Below are 27,095 nucleotides of genomic sequence, written 5' to 3'. Positions count from 1 at the left end.
GACACTTGATGCCATGATCATAAGATGTCAAAGACACTTGTTGTCATTTTCATAAGATGTCAAAGACACTGTTTGCCATTTTCATAAGATGTCAAAAACACTTGTTGCCATTTTCATAAGATGTCAAAGACACTTGTTGTCATTTTCATAAGATGTCAAAGACACTGTTTGCATTTTTCATAAGATGTCAGGCACTTTTTGCCATTTTCATAAGATGCACTTAAAGACATTTTGATTAGACATAAAAGACACTTGATGCCATTTTCATAAGATGTCAAAGACACTTGATGCCATTTTCATAAGGTGTCAAAGACACTTTTTGTCAATTTCATAAGATGTCAAAGACACTTTTTGTCATTTTCATAAGATGTCAAAGACACTTGTCATTTTCATGAGATGTCAAAGACCCTTTTTGTCATTTTCATAAGATGTCAAAGACACTTGTCATTTTCATAAGATGTCAAATACACTTGTCATTTTCATAAGATGTCAAAGACACTTGTCATTTTCATAAGATGTCAAAGACACTTGTCATTTTCATGAGATGTCAAAGACACTTTTTGTCATTTTCATAAGATGTCAAAGACACTTGATGCCATGATCATAATTTGTCGAAGACACTTGTTGCCATTTTCATAAGATGTCAAAGACACTTGTTGCCATTTCCATAAGATGTTGAAGACATTTTTTGCAATTTTCATAAGATGTCAAATACACTTGATGTCATATCATAAGATGTCAAAGACACTTGTTGTCATTTTCATAAGATGTCAAAGACACTGTTTGCGATTTTCATAAGATGTCAAAAACACTTGTTGCCATTTTTATAAGATGTCAAAGCACTTGTTGTCATTTTCATAAGATGTCAAAGACACTTGTTGTCATTTTCATAAGATGTCAAAGACACTGTTTGCATTTTTCATAAGATGTCAGGCACTTTTTGCCATTTTCATAAGATGCACTTAAAGACATTTTGATTAGACGTAAAAGACACTTGATGCCATTTTCATAAGATGTCAAAGACACTTGATGCCATTTTCATAAGGTGGCAAAGTTACTTGATTGAAGTTGATGCCATTTTCACAATATGTCAAAGACACTTTTTGCCATTTTCATAAGATGTCAGACACTGAAAGACATTTTGATTAGATGTAAAAGACACTTGATGCCATTTTCATAAGGTATCGAAGTTACTTCCTTCCACAACAATGGTGTATTTTGTTGTTATCCGTTTTAAAATATTTTATTATTATATGGTTATAAATATGCATTGAAGACTAGTTGTTGGCCTTCACCTGTTGTCTGCTTCTTGGTCAGGTTGTGGTTTCTTTGACATATTCCCTATTTCCATTCTCAATCTTATTTATAGAACTATAGTAAATTCAGGCAATTGTTTCAGCTGTTGATGCTCCAGTTTGCCAAGTTGAACCTGATTTTTTTATTTGGTATTGTTCCACACAATATATATACTGATCCAAACCTCAAGATATTGACACTCCTTATGCTAAAAACTTTTTATTGAAAGCTCCTTTGGATTCAGATCCCACTGAGGATTTCAGACAAGACAGACAAAGTTAATCACTCAGGGCATACTTCAATACTTTATGACAGTTTTTTTTTTTTTTTTTTAAGTTGTTCATGTCACAAAAATTTAAAGTCTGGAGAAAGTGAAGTAATTTTAGAAAGTTAGAAGTAAATCACTTACGTCATAGTAACACCTGTCAGTGTGTAAAGTACGAACTACTGTGAAAGTACTTTAATTCGTGGGTATCAATTTTCGTGGTTTGAGCAATTTTTACATGTTCGTGGGTTTTTAAATTCGTTGATTTTAGTTTTCAAAAAAAAATATAAAAATTAAAAATTAAAGCCTCTAGAAACAAAGGTTAGAAATAGTCTGGATTGAAGGAAATTACAAAGTAAACATTGAACCGTGTAAATCGTAGTGATAACACTTATTAACCCATAATAAAGTGATCAACAGATTAAAGACCATCAAAGGTGTTGATTAGGCCATAAACATATCACCTAACGAAAACAGTAACATAAACAAATGCTATAAACGTATCTCGAATTGTCAAATAATTCTTATCAAAATCAAACCCAGCATGAAATTATTATTTCCCATATGTACGAGAACTATGAGAATATAAAATGAACACTTTATCATACTAGTGTATCAATACCGGAAATCTAAATTTCATCGATCAAAAATATTTTTATGATAATTAAAAGATCAAAAGTTGTACAGTTAAGCTTATTACAGATTAAATGGATATAATCCTGAATGTGGTTAGAGTTCTGAGACTGCCATTAAAGTATTCTCAGATTTGGCATTACTCAATATATTCTCTAGATCATATCAGTAGTCAAACCTTCCGATGTGGATTTTTCCATGTCTTGTTTTGGACAATGGTTGTTTTATTTCGTTGGACACTTAAATTCGTGGATAAAGTCATCCACGAAAACCACGAAAATTGGTACCCCACGAATAAAAGTACTTTGACAGTACTTTCTTCAAGGGGCAAATCAACAACCTTAACATTGGTGTATTGCACATTTATTTATACTACAACAACAATAACAATCTACCATGCATAACAACAATATTATATACAACAACAATATTCAGATCTTTTAACTGTCTGGAATTCATTTACACAAATGAGATTATAACATTTTTGAGATTTTTGTATAAACTTGTTCCTTGAAAATGCATTGTTCAATAAAAATAAATAAATAACACAATTTGATCATCACACTTATTTCATCTTAGTAAAATCACTATCAAAAACAATGTCTGTATGGAAATTGAAAGCCAACGAGAAATTAAGTAATTCCTAAATTTTCAAAAATGAACAAATTGTACGAGATTATTGTTAGTCCATCTCAAAAAAGTCTCATCATTCTGCATTAAACCTATAAATCTTAAACCTTTCATAGGTTTCTAAAACCTGTATTAAAATGTTTAGCAGCTTCCACAGGAAGTTGATGTACTTAGTCTACCAAGATATCAACCTAATGTCAATAACAATACATCATACTGACTTAAAATGTAAAGCTTAATGGCATAAAAATTGCATCTTATATATATTGGAACTTTAGCTATACACATGACATCAAACTTTCTTGAATTCAAAGTTTTTAATGTCTGCCGACAGATATCAATATCAATGAAATCAATGAATAACTAAAGACTGAAATGCCTATAAAAATAAATGTTTAAATTATGACCTTGATTTCATCATACATTTATCTGGTTTTGTCCTTATCTCAAGGATGGGCATATATCATCTGATAGTGTGATAAAAATAACCCAACAGTTTCACAATTCTACTTCATACTGTTTCAAACACATTTTTTTTTAGCTGTACTCTAATCTGAAAATCTGTTATTGTAATTCAAATGTTGAGTTTACTTGTTATCAATATATAATATAGTTTTCCCCAAATAATGCTGCTCCATGTCATACCCGTAGCCAGGGGGGTTCAGACACCCCCCCCCCCCCTTGAAAACTAATAAGCACTGTTAAAGTCAAGGTTCTGTTCATATTGTGACTGTTAAAGTCGAGTTTGTGAGTTGAACGAACCCTCTCTTGGAAATTCCTGGCTACGGGCCTGCATGTATTGCTGGTGACCCAAGGTAACAAAGTATGTCCTGAACTATAAAAAGACAGACTGTTCAGTAAAATAAAATCATATACCAAAATCACTATTTAAAACCTGACTTGACCATTGTTCCTCAAGTAAAAAAAAACTAACTTATAACTCAATTCCTAAATATATATTCCCCAGGGTTCTTACAACATTGGCAAATTACCATAACGACCATTTTACGTACAAGGCCATTTGATGTTTGTCCTAACTGGTTTAAAAAAAAAAAAAAATTGTAAATAAGTGTAGTAGATCTTATTGTTATGTTCTGTCTGGTAAAATGATGCCTTCTTTATGTCCAAGCTATTTTGGTTTGGAAGGAAATTTTAACCCTTAGTTCTGCCTAAAAATCCTTTCTAGATGCCATTTTCATACAGTTTCTTGCCCAGATAACGATAGAGAGGGTGATAATGATGAGGTTAGGCCTGAGGAGGTTTTATATGATACACATAAAAACCAAATCATATATAGAATTGGAAAAATTTGGTTTTCTTTTCATTACAAATTCAATAATGTATATGAGTAATGGAAGTGGAAATATATATACCAAACTTTATAGATGCCATATAAGAAAGTTCTGTATGGTGCACTTTAAAGGGAACTGAATATGGAGTATCACTTAAGTCTTATAAAATATATTTTTCTTATCATAAAATATGATTTCTGATAAATGCAAAAATACATGATAACAAACATGGTTAAATAAGCCAATTCTTAACCTTCATGACCTTAGTAGGCTAAAAACTAATACATTATAGACAAAATCAATTTACCTTTTTACAATATTCTTAAATACCACTATACAGCAGTTCTCAAGATAAAAACAATCACTCTTTCATAAAATTTATAACTACATGTATTGCACATACATGACATAATTTAATTAAGTACCTGTTTGTTATACAATCAATACCAAGCAAAATTGTGAATTAAACAAATCTTTGTAAATCAAACTGACTGGGTTCTTAAGTATATTCTAAATTCTGACATTTTCTTAAATGCTTAAATTTAAATAATGAACAATATTAAAGCTAGCACCAGTATCATAAGCTAAAATAAATCACAGTAAAACTACTAAAGAAAAGCACCAGTTAACAAAAATATCTTGCTGTAGTTAAATGTATCTGCTTATAGTCAATAAACTATAAGGTTTTACTTATACCAACTTGTAAAATCTTAAAAATTAAGTGTTTTTATCTTGTAAGGTTTGAAGTCGTATTACCAGAATAAGGATTGTTCTTAGAGCTCATGTGAAATAACTGGATATCGACATAGTATAAAGTGCAAAGTTAAAACTAAATGGTCATAGAAGCTAAATTAAAAAATTTGAATAGAGAATAATTTTGATATAATTTAGAAACCTGTGCATATCTGTTACCTGACTGAGATATCTGCTCTTGTCAGAAGGAAACGTTTGTCAACTAAATAAATCACCAATGTTGTACAAATGTTTAAGATGTGTCTAGTTGTCCTGTTCCGATGCTTCATTTATTGTTTGCATACAATGCAAAAATATATCTCTCCATTTGACTATACAAAGTACAAAGACAAACGTCTGGAGTGTAAAGGGCTCTATATGAAAAAACAAAGACTCGAATGGCCTTCACCTTACAAATATTTGTTGTTTCCAGCACAACCTCACCACTTTTATTGCCTTAAAGTTTACATTAAGCAAAACACACATAAACAAAACATAATAAGATTAAAAGAGAGTTGTCATGGAAACAACAATGACATCTGGCCTAGCAAGCACTAATGACAAATAAAAAAAGATCTAGGTAAAGCTTATATAATATTAAATGAACTATCAATTACAATTATGAATGAAACAAACTTTTGAAACATTATGTCAAAAGACAAAGTACATGCACTTTATATTTTTGGTTCCTCAGCGTACATGGCGTAGATCATTAATAAACACATTTACAAATTTCAGATATTTGGAAATTTTGCTATTGATTGTGGATTAATTTCAAATATTTCCAACAAACATAGATATAATAACATATGTCAGTACTCTCAGTACAAATATTGCTCACAGAAATCAGTAGGATGTAAACCTTCAAACAGATCTCATCGGAACAAATGAAATGTAATTTCAATTACTTTTTATTTCTTGTCATGCATATGTCATACATGTGTTTATGGAAAAATATAAAATAATTATCTGAAGTTTTTTTCATATGTCAGCATATTTTAGTAAAATAATTATCTGATTCATTTCAATGTCCTAACTTTTCAATTTAGCCATACAGGGAAGACAACTTTGCCATATTTTTTTTACCATACTTGTAAATATATATTCAATTTGTAAAATCAGATCTACTCGTAAAAAAAAAGAAATGAATAAATAAGCTGTAAATCAACATCAAAATTTAACAGTTACAATTCATAAAATTTTGATAAATATTCTTAGAGACATAGTTGTTTAAAATAAGAAGGAAAAATTATTTACAATTGTTCACATTACAATCATATATAAAAAAAATCTTATACATAAAGATGTGAGTAAAATATTGATTTACACTTATCACATTTAACAAGAATCTCAGACCCAGATATCAAATGACTTTTGGGATATGTAATACTATTAATTCACAAGTTTGTATGCCTCAACAATGCTCAAATACCGATTTAAATGATGTTCTTAGAATTTCTTTAAAACGAGCTACATAACAAATAACACAATATTTATCTGAGACAAAGATTCCGTTTGATAACAACAATGAAAACAATATATCTTTACATAGAACTGTAAAATAAATCTCATTTCATACATGTGTAGAAGTACCAAATCACCAACCTTATTCAAATCTATAAATAAATGTTCCTTAATAAAGACTTCATGAAGCTTCCTCTCAAAAAGCACCTTATCTATTTTTTTAGAAAATTTTAGTGAAAGTACACTTGTTTTGTAACAATGACTTTCAGTGAAATGCCTTACATGTTAATAGCACCACTGTAACATGGGGATTGCTTATAATAACCATCTTACACTAAAATATGCATGCCATTCTTAGTTACATCATGTACATTTAAGTAGACAGTCAATGAAACAACTGATCATCCTTCATTGACAAGATTCTTTGCAGTAAAATATTTCTGACTAGTTAAATCACTAACCTTTGCACCCTATTTTGATTGGTGAATGTTTTATAATGTAAATATTTAATCTTTGAAGTGAAGGCAACTTTAGTTTTTTTGTGTCAAGCCATAAAAAACAATGAAGTCCACTATACAATGGATTGCTTTACTACACTTTAAACAGGTTGGTAAACCTTACTTAATCAAATACACTAACTGTAATCACAAACATTTTAGAGTTGAGATTATAAGATTTGTCAAGCAGATACATGCACAGTTTCTACCAATGATTCTTTTATAATTTCACCAAAGTTCTGCCCAACTTCTGAAGAATTATTCCACGTCTGTGCTTCTGATTGCCCTTGTTGATTGGTTACACAATGGTTACCTGTTTCTGATTGGCTAGATGAGCTTTTGTCTAAGTCTATATAAGTTTTAACATCACCACAATTGACAGAGAATGGATCTTGATATTTCTCTACTGTAATGCCATCGGTGTATCCATTATCATTGTGGTTTATGTGTGATAATATGGCGGGACAAGCTTCAGCAATTTTATCACTGGTAGTGTTTGTCATTGTGGTATAACATGTGGATACCACACGATTTTGAGGTCCTGAATACGATGACATCCAGTTGTTTTGAACAACCCCAGCTGTCATTTGGTCTGTAACTTTATAGAATTGATCTGCAGAATTTAATGATGTGTACTTTTTTTCTGGCTGTGAGTTTGAAATGAATGAACTTTGTGGTGATATATTGTTACTATGGCTACTAAAGTTTTGGTTTGTTTGTTCAGTTGTAAATGGCGTTAATGTTTGATATGATTTCTCTGGATAATCAACATTTTCATATGGTGGGCTATTCTCTGTAGAACTGGACTCTGAATATGAGCTTTCATCTTCTTTGTAATTATATAAAGAAGACATACTATCAGTGTTATAAAGTTCATCTGATTCATTATAGAGATATACTCTTGGTAACACGTTAGACTGAGATTCCCGGTATTGTTGTGACTGATAGATCAGTGCTGTCCTCTGTTGTTGAGAAGCATACTGAACTTCCTGCATCATTACATTACAGACATCTGAATTCTGACAATCTCGACAACTCCCTAGTTCGTTGCTGTTAAATTCAGTCAAGTCAATTGTCTTTTGCTCATCGTCAGAACAATGTGCAGAGTCAACATCCGATTCAATTTTCTCTTGTTCTAATTCTTGACCTTTTTGTATTTTAGTAACAGGTGATAAATGATCTTCTTCTTTCTTATCTAACTGAAGCCTCATTAATGTATGAATAAAATGAGTTCTCACACGAATGGGGTTAAACTCAATTCTACCTTGTAGATTACCACAGCCGTCTTTACTACAACCACAAGGAAATGATAATCTATCGACCTGACATTGTATACCTTCTTGACTACAGGCACAAGTCTCTGGATCACAAAATACCTGACAGTCACACCCACATAGCTCACGTGAGTTACGAATATCTCGGCACCCATCCTTCTCACCACTTTCTATTTTTTTAACCCCTGACTGTCTAAGCAGAATGCGTCTCTGTCTTGTTGTTATTGGTGTCAGTACATAATAATCGTCATTCTCAAAATCAGAATCATCTTCCATGTCTTCCTCATCATCATCTTCTTCGTCACTCCCCAAATATTTAGCACTTTTCTTTTCTTGTTTCTTCATTTCTTCAATCATTAAGGTGTGTAGTCTCTTCTGTTCCTTGGCATGGTCTGGTATACTAAAACTCTCTATATGACTATGCTTGTGTAACATGCCTGTAATAAATCACAATGGTTAAAGCTTACGATTCGGTATTTCAAGTTTACTAATTATGTCATTGAATTTGAACAAGGTGAACCAACACCTGAAGTGGTTATGGTGCGTTGGGTAATAGTGGGTGGATACCTTAAGGTATTCACATTTGTCTTTCACTATAAATATACAATAAAACTTTCACTTTTATCTATACTAGAATCTTATTTTACTTTCACTTTCATTTTCTATTTATATCTATAACGTTTTAATAACAACCTCTATTGTTTGGCGAACCACACAACCGCCAAGTTTGTACTTTACTGTTTGATTTCATGTATAATATTGTCCTGAAGATGCCATCCTTGTTGGCCAAACATGTTCACCATAATAAATTCTTACCATGCGGTAATTGATGGGTGTTGTTGTCTTTGTTATCATTTTAATTATGTCATTGTATTAATGAATGTGTAATGAGTAGATTTGGCAATTAATTTACATGCATATTATATATATATATATGAAAACACATATGACACAGGGAAATGCTTACATATACCCTTTTAGAGCATTAATCCAGCTTGGCCCCAGATTATGGTTCTTGATGTCTTTTAATGTTTACTGTTCTTTGTGATGTTGTGTTGACTTGATCTTTTTGGGTTTTTTTTCCATGGCATTTTTCTTTTTTCTTTGACAAGACCCTGGTTCCCCTACCTCTTTTTAATATCTCTATTTCACAATGTTTAAATTGATGTTTTACTGGTTACAATAATAAATTCCAAGTTAACAACATACATGTATGATTGGGAAGTTGGTTTTTTTCAGCACCAATAAGAACCTTATTGAACTTTTGAAGTGTATGAAAGTGACCATGTTCCCAACTCTAGGCACATTCTCTTATGTTTTTTTTTTAATTACAAATGCTTCAATCTTATCATTTTTTTTTAATGTAGTGTTGACATTTTATACAGGAATGACTCTTTTTTTTCGGTCTTTGAAGATATAAAATCAAAAATGTGGTGCCCACTGATTCCTTATAATTATATTCTTTAAGCCAATCAGCAGTTGTGTTACATTTAGAATGTAATTTTAATTTAGAAGTCAACCTTTATCATTTGTTGACAAGCATGACAACCTGTAATTTATATAACTTACCCAGTGTGGAACCTCCTTCACTTGGAACACATGTAAAACCTTGCATTCTGGGAAAATAGTAGACAGTCACACCTTTGAACTTCACAGACTTCTTTTGACGTTTCTTTTTAGACATAACTAAAACAATAGTTTATAAATATACATGTACATGTATGTAAATGAAATCCTAGGGCATGTCATCTGACAGATAAAAAGTTGATATATGGCTTTATGCAATTTCATTTAAACAAATTGAATATAAATGTACATGTATATATACCAGATGTTCACAATAGTAGTTTTTACCATGTAGATGTACATGTTTTACAATTTTCAATTATCAGTAAAGAAATAAACGATTTAGTTCTGTACAAAAGAGGTGAAAGCAAGGACTTTACAGATTGGTTGTAGGTTATTTCAAACAATTTTCATTTCCAGTACTACATGTACTTGTTACTCAAATAAGTTTATTACTTTTTAAATGTAAAGCAGGATGAAAATTGATTCTAGTTGAAGTTGCAACAACAAAATCCCTACTTAAGAAAATGGCTGTACCAAGTCAGGAATATGACAGTTGTTGTCCTTTTCTTTTGATGTGTTTGAGCTTTTGATTTTGCCATTGATTTGGTACAAATGTACTGTCTGTTTTAAATTTTCCTCTGAGTACAGTATTGTTGTCATTTTACTTTTGTCCATGTTATTGTGAAGAATTGAAAACTTCTATAACCTATACTAAGTACTAACCTATAGATGTTGGAACATCAGAACTGCTGTTAGTTATGACAGAACTGCTACTGTTGTCATCTATGTCAGATGATAAATCACCAATTTCTTCTATCTTCCTCTTCAACATTGTCACCAGCTACATTCTACAAAAGTATAACATTGTCTTTATTCATTATATCTATGCATACTGTAGTACATTTATTTATTTTCATTGATTTTTGATAAGTTGGTTCTGCAAAAGTCTGCATAACATATTTTATATGCAAACTTTGTTGAACATGTAAAATCATGGATTACATGTACCTACATGTACAATGTAGATGTATTCATGTAATGAATCCGCGGTAATGGGCACACACAGCTTTTAACAATATATAATCAGTGAGACAGCAGTAGATATATACATGTATGTACAATGTAGTAAACAGTGTACATATACCATTTTTAAATTGATTGATGGATAACAGTACAGTTTTCTGTGAAATGGTACGAAATTAAAAAAAAGGATTCTGAATAGAAGTTACTTCAATCTCCGATCGAGAACGGTAAATGTAAAATGGTTGCAATCAATTGAATTTTTTTTAACATCATACAATGCTGTCACTTAGGAGATAACTGTATTGTATTTAAAGCTCCCATGGCATCAATTGGGGATTTGATGTTCGCAAATTAAGTTTACTGGCGACGCGTTAGCGGAGACAGTAAACGGGTATTTGCGACAATCAAATCCCAAATTGATGCCGTCGGAGCTTAAAATACAATATTGTTATCTCCATTCTAATGAAACTGACAGAAAACAACGTTAAAACATGTATTTAAAATCTGTCATATGCCGTCTGCTCTTGCGCGTACGTCCCATAGCATCAATTGTCAATTGATGCCATGTAAGAAAGTGACGTTATCCAATCAAAATTAACGTTACAAACGTTGTTGCATTAGAATTTCTGTTCACTCTCTAGATGCATGTCTATCTTCATGAAGAACATGTATATCAATATCAGGGTTCTCAATAGCAAATTTTTAAGGTGAGTCCTCACTTATATTGAAATAATAATAATTATAATAATAAAAATTCTTTATTTTAAGAGGCTTACACAGTTAGCTACAAAACTTATTTTCCTCAATGCCCCCAATGGTGACTTCATCTATAGTATGTCATGGTGTTTAAATATGAAGTCTTAATTAATATTGGCTTCTTGGGCTTCCACAGATGAATGCAATGATTGAACTCCTGACCAGATATCTATATACATGTATAGTCATTTCAAAACTACTGTGATTAAGTTAATATTAATTTTCATTCACATTTTGTTATTTATTTCCCCCTATTTCAGTAATTTTCTAGATTGTTTAAAAATCCTTGCATCTAGATTAGATCAATAAACATACACATTTGTACAATCCTATACAAATGTTAGATCACTTGTAAACTAACCCAATCATCTGAAAAATACAATTACAATCAATGAAATGTCCAAACAAATATTGTACAATTTGTCAATTGTTTGATTGCAAAATGGAATATAATCTTCAAATTCTTCAGATCAAATTAAAACCATGTGTGATTGCATAATTTCAATAATTCACAATTTTCCTAATTTATTCTGGGAAAGTTCTTCTGTTTATTGATTTTTCTGTATTTACAGAACAGTTTGTTACTATGGCAATCTTTAATTATGATGTTTGATGACATACTTAAGAATTCTGAAACTGGTCATTTTCAAGTGTATAAGAATGTGCAAATGACGAGTTTGTGGATCGAATTGGTCGACCAAATGGTTTACCCTTGCTTCAATTTACAGTTGACATTATCTTCCTTTCAATACCCAAACACACCTAGTTTTAATACGTGTAACCCATCTCTAGCTTAGAGAAGATCAAATCCAAGTCCATTTGATCCCATTCATGGCCAAGACAAAACTAAATTAATAAAAGTTAAACTGCAAGCTACTGCTCACTGATGATATCATACCCCCACACATATTTTGGTGAACAGAAAGTTGTTGAGTGATGAATCTGAAAACGCATCACATGGTATAGCTGACTTATACAAACACTGAAACCAAAGTGGTAGGTTCCGTAAGGGCCGATTTTGGCCACAAATTTCAGGTTCATGATCATCTAACGCAAGTTTTTTGACACCTTTTAAACACTTAAGTGTCTACTTCAGTTGATTTGATTAGTTCATTTGAAAGATTTTATCTGATTGTCAATAGTCATTAAAAACGCTCTGATCCAAGCTCAAATATGAAAAATCTGTCAAATATGCCAAAAAGCGTCACTTTTCAGATGGTGTTTGTCAAAAATGATAGTGGCCACATTCGTGTTCATCCTCAACCTTAATATATATATGTTTTGTATTATCATCAAATACAATTTACATTTCAATATTATAAATGAACACTTTTATTTTAGAAGGAAACCTTTTTTTGCATTGTATTGTCAAAAACAGCTCATATTTAAGTAGTTAGCATTTTATTTTTCAAAATAAAGCTTAAAGATTGCATTTTCACAATTTTCTATAACTGCTATATTTTGGGGCCAAAAACCTACTCCTTTCAAAAATCCTAGTAATGTAGTTCATGAGAAAGATACAATGATAAATATACATGGGATAGACTGACAGAAGTAAAATAGTATATTCCCACGTTGTTTAAAGCAGGGGTATAATAATAAACCTCTGATATAAGTTTCATGAAAATCTAGCAAGAATTTTATACATATAAGAGCTTCAATGATGCAATTACCCATATAATTAATATTTCCAAGTTGCTTAGCTACAGGGTTCTCACTAAGGATCTTTGATGGCAAGTCATTTTAGGCCATGGTGAGTCAAACAGTAAGAAAAGATATTTCATTGCAATACATGTATATAATTACTGTATCATTTGAATCTTTATGACCTAATATAGCAATGAAATGACATTAAGGAGGCTCGCGGGTATAAGATTTTCAATAATAAAATAAACTTTTAATTTTTCATTACAAATTTTATTAATTACCTTTAGTTGTTGTTACTTTTTCATATGGTACAAACCTCATTCCAAAAAATCAATTCGTGTCCACCCCAGATGACTTTTGAGATGTAGATATCATGGAAATAGCTCTTAGTTATCTCCCTTTGGTGCAAAAATGCCTTTTTTTGGCATTAAAATTGAAATATCTTTTTTAACTCATCAGTGACATATATTTTTTTATTGTTGCTTTAGAGTAAGCTGTACATAAACTAATTAATTGTAAAATTTAAGCAATTTCTGTAATTTAGTTCTTTTATTATTAAGATATTACTAATATTTCTTCTTCAGATAAAAAGGACATTAACAAAAATGTATGCTTCTTTCGAAGGCAGATTGTGAGCGTAAATGAACGGTGACCCCATTTTTTTATTTCACTTTTCTATTAAGACTTAAGTATAAGATAAAGTTCATTTATAGAAAAATATAGAGAAATCCTATTTTAAATACAAAAAATTTATTTAGACCCGAGAGCCCCCTTCAATTCAGATTACATTTAAAATTTTGCTATAAAATGATGATATGTGTGTTCAGTTTATACAAAATGTTTCAATCTTGGACACACCAGTTTTTAAAATGGTGAGTCCAGGACTCATGGATTCGCCTTAGTGAGCTTTTTAAATAAATGGGGATAACATGAATATGTCCATGGGACACAGGTGATGCCCTTGCTCATGTTGCTTGCATATATATACTTGTATCATATAAAGTTAAAAAGGGACATCACCATAATAACTGAAGAAAGTAAAAGTGAAGCTATCCAAATTTGTACTTGATCAGAGTTTTGTGGCAATGACAATTGTATATAAGTCTTCAAACATTTGGTTGAGGCAATCTGAAATAAGAGAACAGAAACGAAAAATTCAGCAATTTTTTCATTAGTAAAGTGGCATGACTTTATATAGCTAGAACAGTTAAAATGATGCCACCTAAATTTAAATTAGATCTATACTTTCTTGTAGTAAGCATTTTGTGCAAGTTTATGGCATTTCGTTTATGAGGCAAACAAAAGTTAAGAGAACAGAAACAAAATATTCATAATTTTTCCATTTGTAATGGAGCAGAACTCATTAGAACAATAAAAGTGACACACCACGAAATTCAAACTTGATCTGTATTTTGTGGTAATAAGCATTGTGTATAAATTTATACCATTAAGTTATTAAAGGAAAACTTAAGTTAGGGAAGGGAAAGAAAAAAATAGCAATTGTAAAAGAGCAAACTCTAGAACAGTTAAAGTGAAGCCACCAAAATCCAAAAACTGATTCCTGTATTGGAGTTATAACATGTATAAGCATTGAGTATAAGTTTCATAACATTTAATTGAGGCAATCTAAAGTTAGAGAAAGGGAACCAACTTTGGGATATACACAGACGGGCGAGGGTACATGCATAACTTAATGCCCCCTCTGCTATAAATGCAGGGGCATAAAATAAAGATTGGAACTGATTTTGGTATTTGTAGTGTTGACAATCAAATTGTAGAGATGAAGTATGGTGGCATTGCCAATGAGGCAACTATGTGTATCACCTAAAGGTCGACATGAATCCTGACTTGGATTTGGTACACTTCGTAAGTATATCAAAATATAGAGAGTTTTGACTCTCCAAAGGTAAACATTGTGAAACACCACAACTAATAATTTCTGAAAAATTGAGTGGAAACATCCTGTAGGCACTGAAGCAGTCGTACAAGGCATTAAGAGCTTTAATGCAGTTCTCTAATTGACAGATAATGTAATTAATATACATAATATATGTTCATGTACACTACACTATGCCTTCTTTGGTTTAAAATGAGTTAAGAACACATCTGTAAGCGGATTCAGATGATAATGGTTAAAATCAATTTAAACACAAATATTTAAATCTTATCATAATTTAATAATATATATTATTGGAGAATTTTGTAGAGATTCCTTTGTCCCCGGGAAGACTAAAAATCAATACATCAAAATTATTTTCCATTAATCTGGCTTGACAATATTTGTCATCCTTTTACTACACGAAGTATATTCTCATGAAAATGATCTCTTTTATGAATGAATGTGTATCAGGTTATAATAAACAGAAATATGAAACTAATCATCATGATTTTACCATGCGTTTTTTTTTTTCTGTATTCCGAGTATTTTTTTAACTCACCTGCGACTTACAAGAAAAAAAATCTGAATCAAAACAGAACACGTTATTATGTTATTTATAGTACAGTTCTGTACTTTTTGCTGTATACATTCGGTGGATAAGTAATCACTGGTAATACATTTGTGTACATTACATCTCAGTCGACCATAAGTAGCCTATTCACAAATCCGTACTTGTTTCATTCGCCGTTAAATAGGTCTATGACTATTTGTTCGGCTCATTTTGCGTGGTTCGTTGATTGTGCTTCACTGTATTTTTGGAAACCATTGAAATAAAATAAACTTTGAACAACAATTAATTGCTCATAAAGAATGTGAAAGGTTTTGTGTTCATGGTAAGATTCCTCCGCATTTGAAGAAATGCCAAAAATCTCGTGACGTCATGCATCAATCGGAGAATTTTTGATAAAAATAGCAATTAAAAAACAGCTATGGATAAAGGATTTTCGAAAGACTCCTGATGGTCCTTTAATTGCACATGTTTTTGTTAATATTAAATAAATATACTTTTAAAGTATCCAATTTAAATCACGAATTGTTTAAAAAATAAAGACAGTCATTCATCAAATAAAATATAGCTCTCCAAAAAGCTTGTCTGATCTATGAGGGTTGGTCATATGTCAAACGGTCATTTTCAGCTACCGTTAGTGTCTAATTGGTTTTCCCGTGATTCGTTACAATATTCATCAACATGATTCTTCAGAGGTCTCAACTCAAATAATTACAAAAAAACCCGGCCACACCATTTGGCAAGAATTTTAAATTAACCGTTATATTAAAGTGAAGAATGAACTCAAAGCAGGAACATATATATTGAGAAATTCTATGGGAGAAAAATCCCTAATTAAACTTTTTGTACCTTTTCAGGAAAAATTTGTTAAAATTTCATAGAGATCCATTCACTTGTATTAATGTTATTGTCTGGAATGCAAATGTGTCTTCGGTTGGCAACGCTGCAGACGACACGATAGCATGATACTTGCACAACTTTTTTGCGGTCATATAAAAATAAGAGCAATTTGAAATTTGTATTTTTTTTTGAAGGAACAAATGTTTGGTTTATATTTATGTAGAAGAGAACAAGAACCCTGTTCTTCACTCATACATCAATACAGGGACGTATATAGATTTTAAGTCCTTGATCAATATAAGTATATAGCTCCCTTGATACGGTAAATAACTGAGACATAATCCATCAAAACAATGTTCTATTTAAATCATAGTACTGGTGTGCTGATTACTTAATGAATCCAAGATCTGCTGGCTGACAAATAAAAAAAAAAAAGCTCTATCTGCATTTAGACTACTGGTCCGAGTACACAGTTATTTCGTAGTGCATTTCTTTTAGACAATAAATGGAAATATAAAAAATCCCACCTGCACTTTCTCAATAATATTTTTACAGTGTGTTGTACTACTTTTGGAAAAATTATATCAAAATTATAGAAAGCTTCATCGGCTCTAATTTAAAATATGGACAATTTTTTTGGGGATCCATTAAAACGTTTAATCCTGCTGCAAATGTTTGCACCTGTCCTTAGTCAGGAATCTGATGTACAGTAGTTGTCTTTTGTTTATGTAATTTATACATGTTTCTCGTTTCTCGATTTTATATATAGATTAGACCGTTGATTTTCCCGTTTGAAGGGTTTTACACAAGTCATTTTGGGCCCTTTATAGCTTGTTGTTTGGTGTGAGCCAAGGCTCTGTGTTGAAGGCCGTACATTGACCTATACTTGAATGGTTTACTTTAAAAAAAAATGTTATTTGGATGGAGAGTTGTCTCATTGGCACTCACACCACATCTTCCTATATCTAATTGTATGTTAAGGGGGTGTTGAAATCTTTTAACAGCTTCCGAAATGTTACTTTTTAACCTTTTTAAACTGAACCAAATCACTACTTTACATTAAAATTCATGAATAAAACTTTTTCACAGTGTAATTCTATCCCCCTCCTTGCTATTTGAGGCATAAAACATAGAGATAAATTAGGAAGGGGTATAAAAATAATTGGACAAGTAACACTGTCCACACTAAGGACGATATGTCAACATTTCAGCCACATTTCTTATCATGGTAGTATTTAACATGGCATAACTATTGTCTAGGTTTGCCGTAGGCATAGAGGGTAGAAAAGGATAACAACAAAAGTTTAATGTGTTTTGCAGTTTGAGGACTGGATAACATATTAAAGAAGATGTGGTACAATTGCCAATGAGACAACTATTCACAAGAGACCAAAATGACACAGAAATTACCAACTATAAGTTGCTGTATGGCCTTCAACAATGAGCAAAGCCGGCCTTACCACATAGTTAGCTATAAAAGTGGAATACCACCAAATCATAGTACATGTAAGACTAAAGTCAAATCCAGTTGCATCATAATAAGAGTTGAAAATAACATGTACACATGAATTTGACAGTTGTAGGAAATTTATTCTACATTTTAACAGGAACATATATATTGTCTCGGTGAGTATGAGATTTCATCAATTTTATACTGAAAAGCCTATCAGATTCATTTCCCGTTAGATATACTGTTCCCAGCTTTTAATAATTGCAGTAACAAACAAGAGGCTGTCACAACGACAGCAAACCTGATTTATTAACATTTATTTGTGTCCTGGCAACATCACAAGAACCATTACTGATGATTGGTGAAAGTGAAAATCGTCAATATCAAATTTGACCTCTATTTTGTCATCAGTATCAACATATTAAAATTTGAAAAGCTTAGATTGAATGGTTCATGAGTAAATGCAACAACATGAATGAAAACACCATTTTACGATCTTTCAAGAACCATAACTCCTGAACGGTAAAAGTCAAAATCGTCATTATTGAACTTGACCTCTATTTTGTCATCAGTAACAACATATTAAAATTTGAAAAGCTTTGGTTGAATGGTTCATGAGAAAATACACGGACACGACTGGAAACACCATTTTCAATCTTTCAAGAATCATAACTCCTGAACAGTAAAAGTCAAAATCGTCATTATTGAGCTTGACCTCTATTTTGTCATCAGTAACAACATATTAAAATTTGAAAAGCTTTGGTTGAATGGTTCATGAGAAAATACACGGACAGAACTGGAAAATAAATATACGTTAGTGACACATCTCCATTAATCCCAATAGGGATTGTACATGGATGCCACTGTACCCTCGCAGCTTTCGAGGGGTTCTTCGGATATTGGAGGCATTTACCAGTACATACATACACCATTTTTCAATCTTTCAAGAACCATAACTCCTGAACGGTACAAGTCAAAATCGCCATTATTGAACTTGACCTTCATTTAGTTGTCAGTAACAACATATTAAAATTTTAAAAGCTTTGATTGAACGGTTCACGAGTTAATGCACACACAACATTTGATTGCCGCCCGCCCGACCGCCGAGCATCCCCAAATCAATAACCGACATTTTTGTCACAAAAATCCGGTAGAAATTTATCTTGGTTGTTTATAGCACCATTTTTTTTTATTTCTAAAAAAATGTTTGGAAACTTGAGGTGACATGGTTACTTAAGCTTGAACACATTTATTTTTAGGACAGCTATAATTTAGATTCCTGCCCCTTGCAAAAAGTTATGTTGTTTTCTTGACAAGAAAAACAAAATTCTGTAATTGGAATATCTAAGCATGGTAAATTTCATTGATGAATTTCTTTAAAAGTATATGGTAAAGATTCAAAGCAATGCACTAAATTTTGTGTATCTCAAAAGTAGTGATAAGCCTTGGAAGATTTATACCATAGGGTTTTGATTGCATTTCACAGTCTTTACCCCAAAACCAATCTGTATAAGTATCAACGAAGCACATTTACTTCTCTTTTCTTATTGGCAAAAATAAAACTCAAATATAAATTTATGATAACCTATTTCTATCCAGTAATCTTTATAGATAATCTCACATTTTTATGCCTCATTTATGGGCATTATGTTTTCTGGTCTGTGTGTCTGTTTGTTCATCTGTTTGTTCATCCATCCATTCGTTTGTCTGTCTGTCCCGCTTCAGGTTTAAAGATTTGGTTAAAGTTTTTGGTTAAGGTAGATTTTGATGAGCCCAATCAACTTGAAACACATGTTCCCAATGATATGATGTTTCTAATTTTAATAACAAATAAGAGATTTTCCCAAATTTTCCCAAAATTTTCACAGTCTACTGAACATAGAAAATGATAGTGGGTATGGGAAATCCGTGTATTGGGGACACATTTACCATTTATCAACCATCTCAGTTTGAATTTATTTTTGAGGTTCCTTTAAATCAAATCAAAACAAAACATTTGTGTTATTCATCTTTATCACAAACAAAATATTTGTCCATTTGTTTTATCACAATAACAATGTTTAACATTGAATTTCTACATACATATACGGAGTTTATAACTCAGGAATTATACAACAATTTAATAAATACTCTATTTATCTATATATTAATTATCCTTCTGTAAACAATAACATAATTTTCAAAATTTAGTATCAAAGAGGTTAGACCAATTCCCACTGTATTTATAAAGCAATGTCAATTATTAAAAAGTAAAATCACAAAAATACTGATCTCAGAGGAAAATCAATACGGAAAGTCCATAATCAAAGACCTTCAATTCTTACTATTACCTCACTGGATATGTGTACTTCTTTGATTTGATATAATCAATTTATCTATTATAAATGAATTGCAATTTAGATAATTTTGACAAATTTATTATTTTCTTTGAGAATATGTAGAAATGATATTCTAAACCAATATCCAAATTATATTTAGATATTATGTATTATAAAGTTTCATCATTCAAATATAAATAAAGTTTTAAAAGTTAAATAAATTGCAATTTGTTTTAAACAATAACTACATTTATAAAATTGTTTTAAGGAAATCAATGCTAGCACTGCATGCAATAATCCTATATCTATCAGTCATCAAATTGCCAAATATGAGAGTACAAGGATAAAGGCTGTGGATTTTCTATAAAAATCTTGATTTATTTGCCACAAAGTCCTCTTTTTCTATCAAATGCAATGAAACAGTAAAAAATAATGCTTTGCATCAAGTTTCCCCTTGGAATATGTACTAAATGGCATATCTCTATTATTCATTATATCTGTAGTTTTGATACAAATGAGATTCGAAAAATTTGTACAAAAATTGCTACAGAAGGGTACATAAACCTTAAGTGACTGAAACAATTACAGTGGGAAGCAGGCTAACCTTTTAAACATTATCAATATATTTGTTTTCTATTTTTAAACAATTCAATTAGTTACATACATACCTCTAACATAAATTAACCCCAAAGAATAACCATTCTTAAACAAACTTGAAAACAGTGTACAACATTCAAAGAGATATCTGTGATTTCTGAAAAGGTATAATAAGACCACTTCTTTGGCCCCTTGAAATTGAGAATGGAAAGGTACATGTATTATTATCTAAGAAATAACATGCTTCAGTTGTAAACAAGACATAATGGTTGACATCAGTATTTATATCTTTTTAATTTTGTTTTGCCTCTAGGATTAAGGGCATTGAAACTTCTAACATTAAGTGCAACACAGCAAAAAACTGCCACAAAAAACTTATTTGGAGATCTTTTTAACATTATTTTAAGATATATTAACCAAAATATTTTATAATGATTTAAATGTTTGAAAAATATTTTTTTGGGTGAAGATCTAACACGTATATAATATTGAATTATTATTACAATCAGTTTTGCATCTGGTGTTAACTTTTACATAATATCAATACCATAAATTTAAATTTTAAATATATGCATACCGGTAATACATTTGTACCAACAACAAAAAATATAGTCATTTCAGTATTGTATAATATTAAATTGTTTAAACTTTTGAACAAATATAACAAAAACTAACATGTATAATAAAATTACCAATAACAGAAACACATTATTATAAATCAAACAATTTGTGACCATTTAATCAGACAATTAGCTATAACACAGATTCTGTATCTACTTATATTGAAAACCTGTAGATTCTTTATTTACTAAATGTATGTGGATTGCATCAAGAATTAAAATTATTTTCGGGAAGGACAAATTTTTTGTAGTTCTGTATGCAGAGTTTGTCAAATCATAATAACAAAGTGTATAGTCTCAATCCACGATAATGGAAATCCTCCTGAATAATGAATCCACAGTATAATAAAAACGTGCATATTTGCAATCAAATTTATTAAAACATCTGTGATTCACAGAAAAAGATTGTATAAAACCCTGATTGAGATTTCAACATTTTTTTAAAAATTTTACTTCTGAAATTATAAAATAATGCAAAAAATCACAAATATAGATTTATATATTTTGAAAGTGCCATTTTCAATTAAAATATAACCAAAACTGAACACATCTTTTCAAAGCACACAAAACATTAAGAGACACGAGGACTCACTTTTCCATTACAATGGGAGTAAGACAGTAGGAAAAGAGTTTTTATAATCTCCACAATTAATATGCTTCCTATAGAAAATTTTGCACACATTTAACAGACTGACAAACACAAATGTCCCACAACAAATGTATTGCGACAAATGTTTTAAAATAAAACCCTGACTTCCTACCCTCCAAAATCCATTTTAGTGGAATAACCCTTAACTTAACAGGTTCATTACCATGATAGCCCCAATGATTGTAAAACATTTGTTTTTGTTTTTTATTTTCATTCATCTGACATTCACAAATAAATAACTACAGGATTTGCACAATCATATCACAAAATAACAACGTATAACAAAAAATAAAAAAATACATACTGAAAAACCAAATGTGCAAGTGAGCTGATCCCTTTGAAAACATTTGCCAAATTGATAAAATTTACTGTATCATTGGTTAAAGACTCTAAAATGATTTGCACTGAAGATATTTCAATTCCTCTTCTTCAAGAGAAAACAGTCTAAAATGTCATCTGAAGAATTTCATAATTCTTGCAATATTTGCATAATTCAAGATTACCTAGCACTATAATATGTTTAACACAACCTTAATTTCCTGCTTTTTCTCAAGCCAGATTTTAACCAAGCTTTTTTTCTGTAGCTGTACCTTACCTACAGTATTTCAAATCCATGATGTATGTTGTAAAAATATTCAAAACCCTTCATATATAATACATATAAAAAAAAGTTCCCTTCTACTTCTAAAGTTAAAAAAGAAAATCAATACAAAACATTTTCTTACTTATCTACCTATTTTAAATACAGAAAACTTACGGAAATTATTGAACCTAATAATGGAATGGTAGAACTCGCAAAACTTTGACTCCAATTGCATGAACACATTTTACAATTTTGTTTTAAATACAAATGATTAGGCAGAAATGATGTCAAACTGCACATTAAGTAGCATCATAATGATATGATATGGCAGTGTAAAATGATTTCTTTAATGCAAATTCTATCATTGGAATTTAAATCATGGAATTATCTCCCCTTAGAGCTATTTCCCCTTAATTGTTTTGCAGTACACAGTATCATCAGGAATTAAACTTATGGACCTTATCGCCCCTTAGAGTTATTGTCCATTACACAGTATCATTTAATATAAATCACTTAATTATCTCCCCTCAGAGCTATTGCCCTTTTAAATAATTGTATTGCATTAAACAGTATCATTGAAATTTAAATCATTAGCTATTTGCCCTTCATTGTCTGCATTATTCAGTATCATCAGGAATTAAACTTATGGACCTTATTGCCCCTTAGAGTTATTGTCCATTACACAGTATCATTTAATATAAATCACTTAGTTATCTCCCCTCAGAGCTATTGCCCTTTTAAATAATTGTATTGCATTAAACAGTATCATTGGAATTTAAATCATTGATTTATCTCCCCTTAGAGCTATTTGCCCTTCATTGTCTGCATTATACAGTATCATTTAGGAATTAAACTTATGGACCTTATCGCCCCTTAGAGTTATTGTCCATTACTCAGTATCATTTAATATAAATCACTTAATTATCTCCCCTCAGAGCTATTGCCCTTTTAAATAATTGTATTGCATTAAACAGTATCATTGGAATTTAAATCATGGAATTATCTCCCCTCAGAGCTATTGCCCATCAATTGTAATGCATTACACAATATTATTGGAATTTAGATCATGGAATTATCTCCCCTTAGAGCGCCCATTAATTCTTTTGCATTACACAGTATCATTGGAATTTAAATCATGTAATTTATAAAAATCATTGAGAATTTTGATGACAACATCCATAGCTGTGATATACTGTTCTATATCTGACATCAATGACTGTCTATATAAAGTACCAGTATCCTCCTCTCCTGGCACAGACAAATTACATATGAACACATCTCTGTAAGGCAAAGCCTTGGCAGCAACCTACAGGTAGAAAAGATAAATATTACTACATCTGGTATAACAAATACAAATCATAAACTATGCACTGTGTGTTCCTGGCTAATAAACTATGCACTGTGTGTTCCTGGCTAATAAACTATGCACTGTGTGTTTCTGGCTAATAAACTATCAAAAATTGGTCTGTTTTCATTGAATTTAGAGAAAAATTATTTGTGTAATTTGTGATGCTGATTCTAAAATTTTCAGTAAAGAGATATATTTCCTATCTAGTCATTGTTTTAGCTAAGAGTCATTATTATTATGTTCAATAAAACTTTATTTGAAATTTCAGCTGAATTAGGGTTTCTCCTTTGAGGATTGTGGGACTTTAATACATTTCTTGGATAATATCTAAAAATGAAAAAAACAAGATCAAACCCAAACAAAAATGTCTTTAATCAGTGTTCAACTAATTTAGTGCACTTGAAAAAATAAAGTTGTTCAGTCTTTCTATGGTTAATTCTGATGATATAAATACATACGGCAAAGACTCCTCGTACAACCCAGCCATGATAATTCCTTAATGTTTTACTGTAGGCACTGGTCACAGCTTGTGATAAATCAGGTTCTCCTCTTATAATCTCATACAGGAACTCTCGGATAAACTCTAAACCTCTAAAAAAAACAATTATTCTGGTTAAAAATAGTTGAATCAGCATTAGGTATTGAAGCTTGGAAAAATAAAACCTATCTTCATGATAAAACTTGTATTGGTAATGATATGCCATAAGTATGAATAAAGGGAGATGTGGTGTATAAGTCATTCTAACATGACGTCCTTCAAACGCTTTGAGTACACACCCGTGGTAAAATTTGAATATATTGCATGGGCTGTTCCGATGGTACTCCCACCTCATATGCTTTTTTATGAATGAGTTTGTGACGTTATAAAACGATGACGTTAGAATATGAGCATTTTACGGGAAAATACACGCTTGTATTACCGAAAATCATCACAACATGGAAACGTAAACAAACGATGCTCAAATGTGTTATAAGCCATATGTGTTTAAACATTTAAGACATATAAGTAAATTATCGTTTAAAGTAATTCAAAACTGTCTATTTACGTTATTACCTCAAGGGTTGATCCAAGCAATCTCCCTAAATTGACTACAAAACACTTCAAGGGTTGATCCAAGCAATCTCCCTTAATTGACTATAAATCACCTCAAGGGTTGATCCAAGCAATCTTCCTAAATTGACTACAAAACACCTCAAGGGTTGATCCAAGCAATCTTCCTAAATTGACTACAAAACACCTCAAGGGTTGATCCAAGCAATCTCCCTAAATTGACTACAAAACACATCAAGGGTTGATCCAAGCAATCTCCCAAAATTGACTACAAAACACCCCAAGGGTTGATCCAAGCAATCTTCCTAAATTGACTACAAAACACCCCAAGGGTTGATCCAAGCAATCTTCCTAAATTGACTACAAAACACATCAAGGGTTGATCCAAGCAATCTCCCTAAATTGACTACAAAACACCCCAAGGGTTGATCCAAGCAATCTCCCTAAATTGACTACAAAACACCTCAAGGGTTGATCCAAGCAATCTTCCTAAATTGACTACAAAACACCCCAAGGGTTGATCCAAGCAATCTCCCTAAATTGACTACAAAACACCCCAAGGGTTGATCCAAGCAATCTCCCTAAATTGACTACAAAACACATCAAGGGTTGATCCAAGCAATCTTCCTAAATTGACTACAAAACACCTCAAGGGTTGATCCAAGCAATCTTCCTAAATTGACTACAAAACACCTCAAGGGTTGATCCAAGCAATCTCCCTAAATTGACTACAAAACACCTCAAGGGTTGATCCAAGCAATCTTCCTAAATTGACTACAAAACACCCCAAGGGTTGATCCAAGCAATCTTCCTAAATTGACTACAAAACACCTCAAGGGTTGATCCAAGCAATCTTCCTAAATTGACTACAAAACATCTCAAGGGTTGATCCAAGCAATCTTCCTAAATTGACTACAAAACACCTCAAGGGTTGATCCAAGCAATCTTCCTAAATTGACTACAAAACACCTCAAGGGTTGATCCAAGCAATCTTCCTAAATTGACTACAAAACACCTCAAGGGTTGATCCAAGCAATCTTCCTAAATTGACTACAAAACATCTCAAGGGTTGATCCAAGCAATCTTCCTAAATTGACTACAAAACACCTCAAGGGTTGATCCAAGCAATCTCCCAAAATTGACTACAAAACACCCCAAGGGTTGATCCAAGCAATCTTCCTAAATTGACTACAAAACACATCAAGGGTTAATCCAAGCAAACTCCATTAATTGACAACAAAACACCTCAAGGGTTGATCCAAGCAATCTTCCTAAATTGACTACAAAACACCTCAAGGGTTGATCCAAGCAATCTTCCTAAATTGACTACAAAACACCCCAAGGGTTGATCCAAGCAATCTTCCTAAATTGACTACAAAACACCTCAAGGGTTGATCCAAGCAATCTTCCTAAATTGACTACAAAACATCTCAAGGGTTGATCCAAGCAATCTTCCTAAATTGACTACAAAACACCTCAAGGGTTGATCCAAGCAATCTTCCTAAATTGACTACAAAACACCTCAAGGGTTGATCCAAGCAATCTTCCTAAATTGACTACAAAACACCTCAAGGGTTGATCCAAGCAATCTTCCTAAATTGACTACAAAACATCTCAAGGGTTGATCCAAGCAATCTTCCTAAATTGACTACAAAACACCTCAAGGGTTGATCCAAGCAATCTCCCAAAATTGACTACAAAACACCCCAAGGGTTGATCCAAGCAATCTTCCTAAATTGACTACAAAACACATCAAGGGTTAATCCAAGCAAACTCCATTAATTGACAACAAAACACCTCAAGGGTTGATCCAAGCAATCTCCCTAAATTGACTACAAAACACCCCAAGGGTTGATCCAAGCAATCTTCCTAAATTGACTACAAAACACCTCAAGGGTTGATCCAAGCAATCTCCCAAAATTGACTACAAAACACCCCAAGGGTTGACCCAAGCAATCTCCCTAAATTGACTACAAAACACCTCAAGGGTTGGTCCAAGCAATCTCCCTAAATTGACTACAAAACACCTCAAGGGTTGATCCAAGCAATCTCCCAAAATTGACTACAAAACACCCCAAGGGTTGATCCAAGCAATCTCCCTAAATAAAATTGAC

The 27,095-nt window shown here is 31.6% G+C and overlaps 2 protein-coding genes across 3 annotated transcripts in view; both read right to left on the bottom strand.

Annotated features, from left to right (window-relative positions):
• Window positions 1-2,541: 2,541 nt before the first annotated feature.
• LOC134695089 (probable ATP-dependent RNA helicase ddx20) lies at window positions 2,542-15,700 on the bottom strand. 2 transcript variants are annotated; one of them, XM_063556281.1, is made up of 4 exons: window positions 15,517-15,700; window positions 10,376-10,500; window positions 9,653-9,769; window positions 2,542-8,520 (listed from the first exon to the last, which is right to left on the bottom strand). In XM_063556281.1, the coding sequence occupies exons 2-4, from the start codon at window positions 10,482-10,484 to the stop codon at window positions 6,992-6,994; spliced, it is 1,755 nt and encodes a 584-aa protein (XP_063412351.1). In that variant the 5' UTR covers window positions 10,485-10,500; window positions 15,517-15,700; the 3' UTR covers window positions 2,542-6,991. The 2 variants fall into 2 exon arrangements, with proteins under 2 accessions (XP_063412351.1, XP_063412350.1); XM_063556280.1 differs by having other exon boundaries at window positions 15,528-15,700.
• Window positions 15,701-19,825: 4,125 nt separating this feature from the next.
• The window catches only part of LOC134695169 (pleckstrin homology domain-containing family A member 8-like), a 33,443-nt gene continuing 26,173 nt past the window's right edge, over window positions 19,826-27,095 (bottom strand). The window contains exons 11-12 of the mRNA XM_063556372.1: window positions 24,389-24,521; window positions 19,826-23,888 (exon numbers count right to left, since the gene is read on the bottom strand). Of these exons, the coding sequence (XP_063412442.1) occupies window positions 23,691-23,888; window positions 24,389-24,521 (331 nt within the window). The 3' untranslated portion in view covers window positions 19,826-23,690. The remainder of the gene's footprint in view (window positions 23,889-24,388; window positions 24,522-27,095) is intronic.

Source organism: Mytilus trossulus, chromosome 13 (genome assembly GCF_036588685.1).
Source record: "Mytilus trossulus isolate FHL-02 chromosome 13, PNRI_Mtr1.1.1.hap1, whole genome shotgun sequence".
Classification (NCBI taxonomy): Eukaryota; Metazoa; Mollusca; class Bivalvia; order Mytilida; family Mytilidae; genus Mytilus; species Mytilus trossulus.
Note: the sequence above shows the minus strand (reverse complement) of the source record. Positions and strands in the feature narration are given on the sequence as shown.